The sequence below is a fragment of the Staurois parvus genome, unplaced genomic scaffold, assembly GCF_062004578.1.
Source record: "Staurois parvus isolate SC_StPar_1 unplaced genomic scaffold, SC_StPar_1.0 ptg000027l, whole genome shotgun sequence".
Lineage (NCBI taxonomy): Eukaryota > Metazoa > Chordata > Amphibia > Anura > Ranidae > Staurois > Staurois parvus.
Window position 1 is genome coordinate 262536 of NW_028317823.1, and position 14632 is coordinate 277167.

The window sequence follows — 14632 nt, forward strand, 5'->3', positions numbered from 1 at the left end:
AATGCCTAATATTCATTTTTGTTTGATTTGTGTGATATGTTTTGTCATTTTTTAGCACTGCACCTGTTCATTTATATTTAAAAAGGAAAGTTGCCCTATATATACAATTGGGTACTATTTTTCATCCAATAATCACACAACTTTCACCAGGGAATGACACATTTTTCCAGCTGAATCCAATTAGAAAAATGTGTGAATCGTAAGTTACATTTGTGTGAATCTTGTGTCAAAACTTTTCTAATTGCAACCCTTTAAATTGTATTTCTTTTTTTTTTTTTTTTTTTATTATTTATCTCTGGTACTTATATAGTGCCGTCAATTTACGCAGCGCTTTACATAAATATTCTACATTCACATCAGTCCCTAACCCTCAAGGGGTGTACAATCTAAGGTCCCTAACTCACAAGCATACATACACATACTAGGGCCAATTTAGACAGGAGCCAATTAACCTACGAGCATGTCTTTGGAGTGTGGGAGGAAACCGGAGTACCCGGAGGAAACCCACGCAGGCACAGGGAGAACATGCAAACTCCAGGCAGGTGGTGCCGTGGTTGGGATTCGAACCAATGACCCTAGTACTGCCAGGTGGAAGTGATAACCATTAGCCACTGTGCCGCCCATAAAGTAGGACTGCGTTTTTCCGATGCTAGAAACCCATAAAAAATGCAGACGGGTACGAATGAGCCATTTTAATAAAATTACTTTGGGAACAGTTTTCTTTCTGAGAAGCTAATGAGCACAAAGCGGTTGCCAGCGATAGTCCAGGTGCTGAATGCTGTCTCTGGTAAACAAATGCGTAGGCTAATAAGGATTGAATAAACGTTTATCAGCGGCAGGGATCTGCTGGTCTCTGAAGACGTCCATTTCTTTTATTATTGGAGTTTCAATTATTGTAGAAGAAACTGGAGACTAAAAACAGTTTGGAGGTTTTATGGAACACTGATGGAAAAACAAGCAACGTGCTAAGTTAAGGTAGATGTAGATGTGCGTCTAAATCTACGTCTCTTCTAAACCGTGCGTCTGCATTCAGATTGCTTTTCAGAGGAGAATGACCATTTTAACCCCATTTTTGCCGGCTAATGTGATGCAAGTGCAGCAATTCCCTGTTCCCTTGAATGTGTCTTGTATGGTGGGAATGTTGGGTAGTTTTTTGTCGCGGGCAAGAAGCATTGTGACCACGGCCTGTAAATGCCCCCATCTGCTGCCTATTGCAACTTAACCACTTCCAGACCGGACACTCTTTACCCCCTTCCTGATCAGGGCAAATTTCAGCTTTCAGTGCTATCACACTTTGAATGACAATTGCGCAGTCATGCAACACTGTACCCAAATGAATTTTTTACCATTTTTTTGAGACAGATAAAGCTTTATTTTGGTGGTATTTATTCACTGCTGGGATTTTTATTTTTTTTGCTATGTAAATGAAAAAGTCCAAAAATTTTGAAAAAAAGTTTTTTTTTTTTATAAAATTTGCAAATAAATAATATTTCATCATAAATCTTTGCCAAAATTTATTCCATTATCTTTTTAGTTAAAAAAAAATCCAAATTAGTTTATAACCAAAAATTATAATTTTTAAACATTTTTTTTACATTTTTATATTTTATTTTTTTACCATGGTGACACTGTACTACTTGTGGGGGGTGATGAAGATTTTTTTTTTTTTTTTTTACACTGATTGCTTTTACACCCATAAAGGATGTAAAAGCAATCATTTCTCTTTCTCTCCGTGTGCATTCTTGCACTCATTGAGAAGTACTGAGTGAGCTGTGATTGGTCACAGCTTGTCACATGGTACAAGGCTGTTGTGAATAGCCTTGTACCATGTGACCTCTGTGATCATTCACAGATTTCACACGTAGTAAGCAATGATGTCACAAGTGACATCTTGCTTACTACTTTGCATGTGATCACTGATTGGCCAATCAGTGATCACATGATCAGGACCTCGTACAGAGGTCCCGTCCGACGATCTGTGTTTCACTGTGTCGGGAGGACACAGCAGGTACCGGATCGCGGTGCTGCGCACTCCCCGGGAGCGCGCACAAGCAGGGTGCAGGGAGGCTGTTTATAAACGGCCACCCGACCCTGCAGTGCCACCGTCCGGCCGTTTATATGCAACGGCCGGTCGGGAAGTGGTTAAAGGATAAGTTCACCTTTGTAACATGTTACGTATTACACTCGTATTTAGCATGTAACATTTTACAATACAGCACCTGCCCACACTCTCCTCTGATGATAGCGGGGGACAATGCTTTACAGGATGCAGTAAAAAAATAATACATGCACTTTTTTACCAGCATTTTTTATTATTTATTTTTTTATAAAAGGTGAACGTATCTGTCACGGTGTGGCTGCTGTCCCTGCTCGCTTCCCCCTCGCCGCACCCTCTCATCCTGCACCAAGCCTTTGAAGCAGGTTGTGTGGGATGGCGGGAGGGGACCCCTGCAGCGAGGATCACGGCCCCCGGGCAATCTAGCCAGAGGAGCTGTGACCCCCCCAGCCAGGAGACCCCGGCGGGGGGCCGCCGGGAGGTCTCTGCGCGCCCCCAGCGGAAGCAGCGCGGGCACAGGGCTTCCCGCGCTCTGCTCCCACCAGTGACAAAAGCCGCCTATATGGCTCCAATCGCACCGCACACAAATGGCATGCACTTGCACAGGAATGTGGTGCGGTTTCTGTGCGAATCACATGCAATATACCGCACCGTATATACAGTATGTGAACCCAGGCTGAAGCTATTCTGGCGATGCCACTGGTCCTTTTTTTGACAGCAATGGTGGGTAGTCTGTCTTTCTAGATTCTAGAGCCACTCAGTTTAGGATACTGTGAGCCAAGACCGTATGATGATGCCCCCCAACCCTACTTTAGGGGTACAGTCCATAACAGCCTGGGCTCACAGGAGATAGGTTGGAGTGTTTTGGTTTTTTGTTTTTTTAACAGATGCAAGTTAGCATTTTTTGTTATAAAAAAGGAAATCGTGGAGTTTGATTTAAAGCACCTCTGTTTAGTACTACAGAGCTAGTTAATACTAAGTAAATGAATTCAAATGAGCAAATAAACTGGCTTATATATACCTTTGCTTGTTCTCTTGGCTCTGTGTTCTGCAGGTATCGCTCTGCCATGGAGCATCTTTCATCCTCTCTGGCTGCTCATCTAGTATTTTCCGTCCTCCAATACTGCACTTCACTGGCTCCTCCTCGTCTTCTAGTAAAGGCAGACTGCATCTGGCTTTGTATGTGGATTCTTCTGGACAATCTATTGCCTACAAGATGTATTACACAACTGATTAGGTCACACAGACAAGCCAACTTATTGTTCACACATATCTAGAAAAGTTGCAGCTTTAGCAGTTTAGCCGGACGTGGGCATCAAAACAGAGTGCTCTGCACATGTTCACATGAATCCCCTGGGCAGGTCCAACAGGTATCCATTGTCAGGGATGCTACCTTTATTTTTACATATCTGTTGAATCTGCATCTTCAACCCCATCCAGTTATAGGTGTCCATAATGCGACTTAGTAACCGGTTTATGGGTGATGGATGCCTGGGTCAACTTGGGTGTCAGTACGACTTGGCTAAATTGATTAGAACATTAAGACTTTTCTGTCCCCTATGTGATGAAAAAAAAAAAAAAAAGTTACACCCAAGCACATAGAATCCCCCCTCCCCTCAAAAATTGAGGCCCACCCCCACAAATACGCAACAGGAGCGCTTACGCATAAAAACATTTATTGCGATGTTACACATGCTACATATCGGCACACACACCGGAGAACAATATTTTTAGCACCAGATCTCCTCCATAATGCCAAACTGATGACCTATAGGGGCCTTTAGAGCTTCACCTATGGAAAACAGAGTACAGAAGTCTGTCTCACAGGCACAAGCAAATTTAAGGTTAGACATGTTGGGTATCCATTTACTGTGCAACCTAATCTTTTATATTTTACCCAAAAAAATGGGTAATTTATTGCATCTGTGTGCCATAAAATTCACTTTAGTGTATTTTTTCCTGAAATTTTGCAGTAATATCGTGTGATATAAAAAAAAAATTGGAAAAAAAAATGTTGAGGTGGGTAGTAGGAACTACACGCCTCCATCATGCCTTAGAGCAGGGGTCTCCAAACTTTAGAAACAAAGGGCTAGTTTATTGCCCTTAAAACTTTAAGGGCAAACTTTTTTGTGGTTGTTGGAGGCCAGTCGAAGGAACAGCGCCCCGTCGTTGAGGGGACAGTGGGAGGAACAGCGCCCCGTCGTTGAGGGGACAGTGGGAGGAACAGCGCCCCGTCGTTGAGGGGCCAGTCGGAGGAACAGCGCCCCGTCGTTGAGGGGCCAGTCGGAGGAACAGCGCCCCGTCGTTGAGGGGCCAGTCGGAGGAACAGCGCCCCGTCGTTGAGGGGCCAGTCGGAGGAACAGCGCCCCGTCGTTGAGGGGCCAGTCGGAGGAACAGCGCCCCGTCGTTGAGGGGCCAGTCGGAGGAACAGCGCCCCGTCGTTGAGGGGCCAGTCGGAGGAACAGCGCCCCGTCGTTGAGGGGCCAGTCGGAGGAACAGCGCCCCGTCGTTGAGGGGCCAGTCGGAGGAACAGCGCCCCGTCGTTGAGGGGCCAGTCGGAGGAACAGCGCCCCGTCGTTGAGGGGGCCAGTCGGAGGAACAGCGCCCCGTCGTTGAGGGGCCAGCCGGAGGAACAGCGCCCCGTCGTTGAGGGGCCAGTCGGAGGAACAGCGCCCCGTCGTTGAGGGGCCAGTCGGAGGAACAGCGCCCCGTCGTTGAGGGGCCAGTCGGAGGAACAGCGCCCCATCGCTGGTGTCAGTCGGAAGAACAGCGCCCCATCGCTGGTGTCAGTGGGAAGAATAGCGCCCCATTATTGGTGTCATATGAAGGAAAAGTGCCCTAAAGACTGGATAAAAACAAGCAAAGGGCCACATCCGGCCCACAGGCTACAGTTTGGAGCCCCTGTCTTAGAGTAATGCACGTAGGAAAATGTTCTCCCCTAGAAATGGGACTTTAAAGAGCAGCACTGATCAATGTGCCAAATATCAAAGACAAAAAGACACTCTCTAAAAATAACAATAGTTTATTGATACAAGAAGATTAAAAATCAATAGTAGTATTCAGTAAGGGGGATTACAGAAAATTGCATGTACAAATACTGTGTATGGTCAATCTGATAGTCATACACCGACGTGTTTCAAGATTACAACTTCTCTTCTTCAGGGATGTAATATGTGACTATAATTGTATTCTATAATGTAAAAATTATACACATTACCATCTTCATAACAAATTAGACAGATATGCCACACATGGATATTAAAAATATTGAAAAATACTGACTCATAATTGCAAAATTGTTTGATGTAACCACGTAAATATTTTAAAAATAATCAGTAAAGATGATACAGAAGTGCTAAAAGCAGATGTTGTCTGGTCACACAATTAATTAAGGGCTGTATGGTCTAAAAACGAAGAGAACTACATCTAATAGGGCAGCAATAATTAGAACGGATTACTAATGCATAGGATAATGGCTGGCAACATACCTTTGCCTAATGGGGTGTAACCATGTGGAGCGACAGGATGGTGTCCATATGCAGCACAGCAATGATGGTATAATGAGCCAGCCTTATATAGTCTAGATGGGAAACGAGAAATGACCAATCCAGCCAAGGGAGGATAGAAATGCAGCCTATAAGGGGCCCATATAATTGAGGACTGCATGAGAAACCAGTCCCAGGCTCATTGGCACACCCCCTGGCAGACGTGGTGCGACCCTGCCCCTTAGGGCAGAATGACGTCATGCCGCCACCAGTCCATGACAGGCAGTGCTCCCAGCCCAAAGGCAGAAAGATGCCCAGACTGCATAGAGAGGGCCAAGCCTCAGCCTGAACCAAGGCATAAACAATGGAACCCAAAAGAAAGGGCTGCTGTCATCATAGCGAAGGATGGCCCACATGCACCAGGAGGGCTATGGTGACCTCGGAGACCCAGATACCTGTTAGAAAAAGTAATATATATTGCACGATTTGTCAGTGCAATAGTACAAAGTGTCCTGTCGCTTGTAACCAAACGCCTGTGGCTTAAATACAGGAGCAGAATTGAACGTTTTTGTCCCCATAGACTTTAATGGAAACTCCAAGCAAAGCGTGGCATGAGCATTTTTTTAAAGCGTTTTGTGGCACGTTTTCTGCTCAAAAAGCAGTTCTCCACCCCTTTTTCAGCAGTACACCACATGTTTTAGTTGAAAAACGCCTTAAAAAACACCCGACAAAAACTGCAAAAAATGAGCAGTTCTTTTCCAAAAAATGCTTGAAAACAATGGCTACATTCTCACTTAGCTGTACATTTTTAGACAGTGTTTTAGGTGTTTTTAGGCATTTATGAGCAGATTTCCAAATATTAGAGACATTTTTTCAGACGTTTTTCAAGTAAAAGGTGTGAAGTGCTGCTGAAAAAGGATCCGAGAGCTGCTGTTTGAGCAGAAAATCGCACGACAAAACGCTTAAAAAAAACGCTCATGTCGCATTTAAGAGGCTCCATTTATACTAGGGTGATTTCAAAACCATCTGCCAAAGTGATAAATCGCAGAAAAGCATGTTCAGGCACCATTCTTTTTAATGGAAAACAACAGTGCAAAGTTTGTGAAATTCTTATATACTGTTAACAAGTGAATGCAATATACAGAATGTAAAAAAATCAACACCAGTGTCAGACTAATCCATTTACCGTTGTGCTCAAAAGTTTTCATACCCTGGCAGAAATTGTGAAATTTAGGCATTGATATTGAAAATATGACTGATCATGCCAAAAAATGCTCTTTTATTGAAGGATGATGATCATATGAAGCCATTTATTATCAAATGGTTGTCTGGCTCATTTTTAAAATCATAATGATAACAGAAATCACCCAATTGGCCCGGATCAAAAGTTTCCCTCCCCTGGAATGTTTGGCCTTGGTACAGACAGACAAGGTGACACACATGGGTTAAAATGCCAATTAGAGGTTAATGTCCCACATCTGTGGCTTTTTAAATTGCAATTAGTGTCAGTGTATAAATAGTCAATGAGTTTGTTAGCTCTTATGTGGAAGCACTGACTAGGCTAGATACTGAGCCATGGGATCAGACAAGAAAAGTCCTGCGTAACAAGGTAATGGAACATTATAAAGATGGAAAATGATACAAAAAGATGTCCAAAGCCTTGGAGATTTTTATTGTTTTTTTCACACAAATAGAGAATTATTTTGGTGGTATTTAACCACTAGCCTACAGGGCACTTAAACCCCCTTCCTGCCCAGGCCAATTTCCAGCTTTCAGCGCTGTCGCACTTTGAATGACAATTGTGCAGTCATGCAACACTGTACCCATATGAAATTTTTATCATTTTTTTTGTGACAGATAGACCTTTATTTTGGTGGTATTTAATCACCTCTGGGTTTTTTATTTTTTTTTAAACCCAAAACCACTGAAAATTAAAAAAAAAAATGTTTTTTCTTAGTTTTTGTTATAAAATTTTGTAAATAAGTGATTTTTCTCCTTCACTGATGTGCGCTAATGAGGCTGCACTGATGGGCACTGATGGGCTGCACTGATGGACACTGATAGGTGGCACTGATGAGGAGGCACTGGAAGGTGGCACTGATGAGCATTGACAGGCATCACTGATGGGCACTGAAACATGGCACTGTTAGGCGGGACTGACTGGCACTGTTAGGCGGGACTGACTGGCACTGTTAGGCGGGACTGACTGGCACTGTTAGGCGGGACTGACTGGCACTGTTAGGCGGGACTGACTGGCACTGTTAGGCGGGACTGACTGGCACTGTTAGGCGGCACTGACTGGCACTGTTAGGCGGCACTGATGGGCAGCAGTGACTGGCACTGATAGGCGGCACTGACTGGAACTGATAGGTGGCACTGATTGGCAACACTGATAGGTGGCACTGATTGGCACTGATGGGTGACACTGAAATGCAGCTCAGATGGGCACTGATATGTGGCATTGATGTGCACTGGTAGGCACTGATATGTGGGCACTGGCATGAGGCACTGACTGCTGGCACTGATGGACACTGACAGTTGGTACTTCTGGGGCCACACTGATCATCAGGGCACACTGATCATCATTGCCCTCATGATCAGTGTACATGTCCCCTCCGCCTCTGTCAGCGTGACAGCTCAAGAGGAGAGGAATGCCGATAACCGGCATTTCCCTGTATACATGTGATCAGCTGTGATTGGACACAGCTGATTACACGACCGAGCCGACATCTTTGGCTCTTTCCATAATCAGTGATCCGCTGTGTCCGAGGGACACAGCGCACCGCCGATCGCAGCGCACTCCCTGAGCCGCACACGCGCAGTGAGAATGGGAGGACGTCATATGACGTCCTCCCAGAACAAGAGAGCCACCTTATGCCCGTCATATTACTATATGACGGGCGGGAGGTGGTTAATCACCACTGGGTTTTTTATGTTGTGCGCTATAAACAAAAAAAACCCAAAGATTTTGTTAAAAAAAAAAAAGATTTTTTCTTCGTAAGCGTTATAACTTTTTGCAAATAAATAATCTTTCTACACAAATTTAGGCCAAACTGTATTCTGCTACATGTCTTTGGTGGAAAAAAAAAAACAAATCAGTGTTTGATTCAGTTGTTAGGAAAGTTATAGACTCCATAAACTAAGATATATATCTAAAAAAAAACAAATCCTGATGTACTCATAATAAATGGCTTCATATGATCATCATCCTTCAATGAAAGAGCATTTTGTGGCATGATCAGTCATATTTTCAATATCAATGCCAAAATTTCACAATTTCTGCCAGGGTATGTAAACTTTTGAGCACAACTGTAAGTGCAAAAATGTTTGAACCAAAAAGTCCCAAAGAAAAGTCCAAAGTCAATACAAGCAATCTTCTCTGTTATAGAGATTATTATTATTATTATACAGGACTTATATAGCGCCAACAGTTTGCTCAGCGCTTTACATTATGGAGGGAGACAGTACAGTAACAATACAGTTCAATACAAGAGGGATTAGAGGGCCCTGCTCCTTGGAGCTTACAATCTAGGAGGGAGGGGATAGTGGTACAAGAGGTAATTAGCTGTGGGGGATGGAGTGGTAGGAGGAGTAGTGGATTCCAGTATTAGCTGGGGTCGGGGTAAGCTTCCCTGAAGAGGTGGGTTTTCAGAGTGCGCCAAAAAGTGAGCAGAGTAGGTGATAGCTTGGGGTAGGGAGTTCCAGAGGATGGGTGAAGCCCTTGAGAAATCCTGGAGATGACCATGGGAGGAGGAGACAAGGGAGCTAGAGATTAGGAGGTCTTGCGAGGAGCGGACAGTATGGTTTGGGTGATATTTAGAGACAAAGTCAGTGATGTAATTAGGGGCAGTGTTATGAACGGCTTTATATGTCAGTGTTAGTGTTTTGAATTTTATCCGTTGGGCAATTGGAAGCCAGTGGAGGGATAGGAAGGAAGCCAGTAGAGATAGGAAGGAATGTGTATTCCAATTGCCTGAAGAAGTTTTCGGTGATAAGACCACCATGTAGACCACCACAGTGTGAAAAGGTGAAAGCTTACTAAACATTTATGACCCTCACTCAGAAAAGGCCAAACAGCGCTTGTTTAAGTATTTCACAGACCCCTCAGCCAACTTTGAGGATCTTTGCAATTGATTACACCTTCAACTATATCACAGATCAATGTGCAGTGAAGCTCCAGATAATACCATGAAAAAAGGAAAAAAAAAAAAAAACTCTCCATAGTGCAAATCAAATTTAATGAGGGTAAATGCAGTCACATAGATATTCAAAACACTTCATGTCACATAGATTGTCCGCGTACCCAAAAGCAAGATGGCCGTGCCTATTTCACATAATGCACAATGGAATGTGTTCTGGCTCCACTCAACGCGTTTCGTCATACAGGACGTCATCAGGGGCACCTGAAAATGTGGTGTGGCCTCTTCACAGCTGTCGTGCAATAAACCGAGGCAAACCGCAATGTGACATGTGCTGCCACGATTGCAGCGCAATTTATCGCGTGACAATCTCGGCAGAATCGCACTGCATTTTCAGGTGCCATTAAAATGAATGGTGCCAGAACACGAAGTTCCGCAATTTGTCATTTTATCAGAGTGTTTTGAAATGCCCTAGTGTAAGTGGTGCCTCTAAAACGTGACAAGAGTGCTTTTTCAAGCGTTTTGGCATTGCGATTTTCTGCTCAAATGCTCAGGTCATGTTTTAGAGGCCTAACTTACACTAGGATGATTTCAAAATGCTCTGCTAAAATTACAAATAGGCGCCATTCATTTTAACAGCACATGAAAACGCCAAGTGGTCCTGTTGAGATGGTCACCTGATATATCGCGCTGCAATCGTGGCGGCACATGGCACCCTGTGGTTTCCCGCTATTCACTACACGACAATAGCGACAGAACCACACCGTGTTTTCAGGTGCCATTAATATAAATGGACAGAATCAGCCCACAATTCAAAATGCCCTAGTGTGAATGGGGCCTCATGGTGTTTCCATTCAAGTCTATGGGGAGAAAAAGGCTCAAAATCTAACTCATGTACTTTTTTGAGTGAATAGGCATTTTGCTACAGGTGACAAATGCTAATATGTGAACATGGGTCATTGAAATTAATGGGTTTTTGCTTGTTGAGCGTTGAAATGTCGAGCTTCGAGTTGAAAAAGTGGGAATAGGATCCAAAAAGAAATATTTAAAAACGCCACACTTATATGCAGGGCATACACGGGTCGAACTCTGAACTAATTTTCTTTCGAAAATTGGTCATTTCGTGCATTTTGTAACCCAATGGTGCCACCACTGATTTCAAAATTCAACCAACCAAGCCTTCAATTTCACCTCGTCTCGCTACAGAAAAGAATTTTCGTGGCCAAGAATTTTCTTTTCTTTCCAGGTCACAGCTCATGCTGGTTTCTTTTTCATTTAATCTCAAAATTTGTTTCTTTTTTTAAAAATCTCCAACATGCCGATCACTCAGATTCGATGGCCACACGAAAATCATCCGTTTCTGTGACCCACTAAGGGCTCATGTACACTGCAGCTGATAAAATCACGTTTAGGAGCTGTTCAGCGTTTTTTTCAGCAGCCCCTGAACTCTCCCTAATGTTTTCCTATGTGTCCATGTACACATCGTCATTTACAGTCGTTTACAGGCATTTGAGTTTACAGTCGTTTTTTTTTTTTAAACGCAGAAAACTTGCGTTCAGCAGTCAATTTTATCAGTGTTTCAAACACAAAATGCTTGTAAATGTGGCTAAATGCGGCAAATCGCATTTATAAGCAATTGTGTCTGAAAATTTTTTTTAACTCTTCCAGTTCCCGATGCTGTCCAGATCCTTTTTTCATCATGAAAAATGCATGCAAAACATTTTCAAGGTACTCAGATGGACAAAACACTGAACACAGGATGTTCCTACCAAGCTTGTCACACATTGTAATGACCAATTCACACCGCAGACCTCTCCTACCCTTGGAAACAAAAGATATGTTAATGACCATTCACACCTAAAATTCCTCATGAAGACCCCCTGTCAGGTGACCTTAATGACTCTCCACCAGACACCTTCCCACCCCTGGAAACAAAAGAAATGTTAATGAGCAACACACACCTAAGCTAATCTCAACACGTACTGCTGTCTCTGCTTCTACTCTCTGTATTTCTCTGAAACAGTCTGAAATAGTTAATAATTTACCACTTTTCAGTGCATTCTGGGCATTTGGGACGTTCTCCTGTGCCTATCTTTAAAAAACGCACATAAACGCACATAAAAGCATTATGCAAATACGGCTAAACAGACTTTTTTTAACCTATGTTTTCCAGCAGTCAGTTTTCATTGTTCAGAAGTGTCCTGTGTACATGGGGCCTAATGGTGCGAAATTCGAACGAAAATTCTTAGAAAAGATTTTCGAAAAAAATATTCTTTTGCAATTCGACCCATGGCCGGCTTTAGGCATGAATGTAGCCTTACCTGCACATGCGTTTTGGTAAAGGTGAACTAATCCTTTAAAGGAACGGCATACTGCTTGTACATGGTTTTATATCCCAGGATTTTCTAAGTGGAGCTCACAAGGAAAATCACACTAGACAGTGAAGAGAAACCGAAGGACGTTCTGAGGATGGAAGTCATTCCAACTTTTCCATTCCATCCAGCAATCCTTTTACAGTCTGATTTATCCTTTCTAAGTCCATGGTCTTCAGGAATACAGAGTCGCACAGTCTCTGCTTTCTTCTCAGGCAATATTTTATTAGCAGTGAAATCAAGAAACGATGAAAAAGATTCGGAAATGCCGTCCATTCACAGCATCATACAACAAAGATGAAAGCCACCAACCTGCACCTGCTGCAGGGATTTCTGGAGAGACAAACGTTCAGCGGAACAAGTGATGTTCTCAAGAAGCGGCTGACACTCGGCAATTGATCACGTCTGTCTGTTTTTATAGCCGTATAAATAAAAGCTGTACTTTGTAGGCCTTCCAGCTACTTCACAGGCCGATGAATGCCAAGACACATGACAGATGAGAGTCGAGGAATGGCGCATGGCCTGCGGGGGGGCGGAGGAGTCCTAAGTCTCTCGCCATGTTAGAGATGTCGTCTTAGGCATCAAAAGGCTTATATCTACAAAGCACTGTATAGGAAGATATTCTGCTGAACTAAGCCCGGTTGCAGCTGGATGGTTTTTCATGATAATTGACAGTTCCGTCTTATCTTATCACTCTGGGCTCAGGATGGTCAGTGTGAAAATGGCAAGCAGAGCCGGGAATTGCTGATTGCACAGAAAGAGGAATGCGAACATACACACACCAGGATAACTGGTTTCCCTTAGGGTCGGTTCACACTACAGAAACACAGTCCAGATGCGTCCAGGATACGTTTACATGTGTGCTTTTGACGCATTTTGGCGCATTCCACTGCATTTTTGATGCTTTCTGGTTCATTTTTCCCCTCTCTCTTTTTCTTCAATTTAAATAGGGACATGTGTGTTCCAGTGCAATTTTGGTGCATTTTGGTGCTTTTTTATGCATTTTACCACGTTCCAGTACAGTTCTGTGCAGGAAAAATGCAACCGGAACGCACTGGAACTGCAAGCACTGATGTGAACTATGACATTGACAACCATATAACCCACTTTCTGTGCATTTTGGATGCAGAAAAAAAGCAATTGAAATGCATGTAGTATGAACTGGCCCTTAAAGTGTTACTAAACCCAGGACCCTGTATTCACTGTATCTGCTCTCCCACAGTACACACAACATGAAAGTGCAATTATTTTAATAAATATAAACTGCTAAATACCTTCTGTTTTGAGCAACATATAGCAGCCTTGTGACTTCTATCAGTGTTCAGCAGAGCACATGTTAAAGCTTGTATGAGGAGTTTTCATTCTGCTCTAGGTGGATGCAGGACCCCTGACCTCTGTATGGGCAGTGCCGATTGGCCCGGTGCTGATCACATGCCCAAGAAAAAAAACAACTCTAGAAATATACACCAAACTAAGCATGTGCAGAGTGATCCACACATTTGTCATATCAGGAGATAGGAGGGGGGATACTGGAAGAAGGGGAGGATCAGAGAGGTCAGGATCAAACAGCCTTTTTACACAATGCAGAGGATTAAACCCTTAGGTTCCACACTGGAGTATATCAAACATGAACATGCACTTTCCCAGGAAAAAAAATCCTCTAGAAATACACACCAAACTGAGCATGTGTAGAGTGATCCACACACGCAGAGGATTAACCCTTTAGGTTCCACACGGAGTGCATCAAGCATGCTTTACGGCATATACAGACTGATTTTGCAGTTGTGGGTTTATTAATCCCTTAAGTGTCTGCTGAGGCAATGGACTTGTCTACGTGCCATCAGTGTACAGAACACCTCCAAGCAGCCATATTGCATTACAGTTTACAGAAACATACAGAGCTGCAGATTGAAAAGGAAAGGTCATTTTTAATAACATTCAATTACAATAGGACTTGTGTGGTAATTGTATACACTATATTAATCCTATTTACTATTTTTTTTCCAACAAAATTGGAGTTACCCTTTAAGGCTCCATGCACACTGGTAGCGTTAGCTGTGTAAAAGTCACGTTAAAAATGCATTGGCATTTAGCTGCGTTTTTTATTCTTTTTTTTTTTGCTAGAAAGAAAAAAAGAAAAAAAAGAAAAAAAGTCCCAAAACACTGGTTTGCCATGTTTTGCAGTGTTTGAGCATTTTTACAGCTAGAAAACCCCTCTAGAAACCCACTAGTTTTGGGTTTTTTCCCAGCCAAAAAATGTCCCCACTAAAAAACGCTGATTACAGCTTATGTATGCATGGACACATAGAAGAACATGCTGGGGGGTTTACTGGCTGTAGAAAAACACGCAAAAAGCAGCTGTAAAAACATCCAGTGTGCATGAGAACTAATCGTGATAAAGGATTCCAAGAGAACTCTGGGATAAAGTGACGACACAGCAAACCAGCTTGATTTTCAACATCCTCTGATTCAAACCTCAAACGAAGCTGTGTGATCAGGGGACCAGGGATGACTCCCTTCTTTGTTGACTTACTGGACTTACAGTAGGCTTCTTTCAGCATAGCTAAAATGTTTCACATG

At 43.1% G+C, this 14632-nt stretch overlaps 1 protein-coding gene across 1 annotated transcript in view; it reads right to left on the reverse strand.

Moving 5' to 3' along the window:
* The window catches only part of DEUP1 (deuterosome assembly protein 1), a 99718-nt gene that overhangs the window by 29245 nt on the left and 55841 nt on the right, over positions 1-14632 (reverse strand). The window contains exon 11 of the mRNA XM_089656493.1: positions 3078-3265. Coding sequence (XP_089512619.1) covers positions 3078-3265 — 188 coding nt within the window. The remainder of the gene's footprint in view (positions 1-3077; positions 3266-14632) is intronic.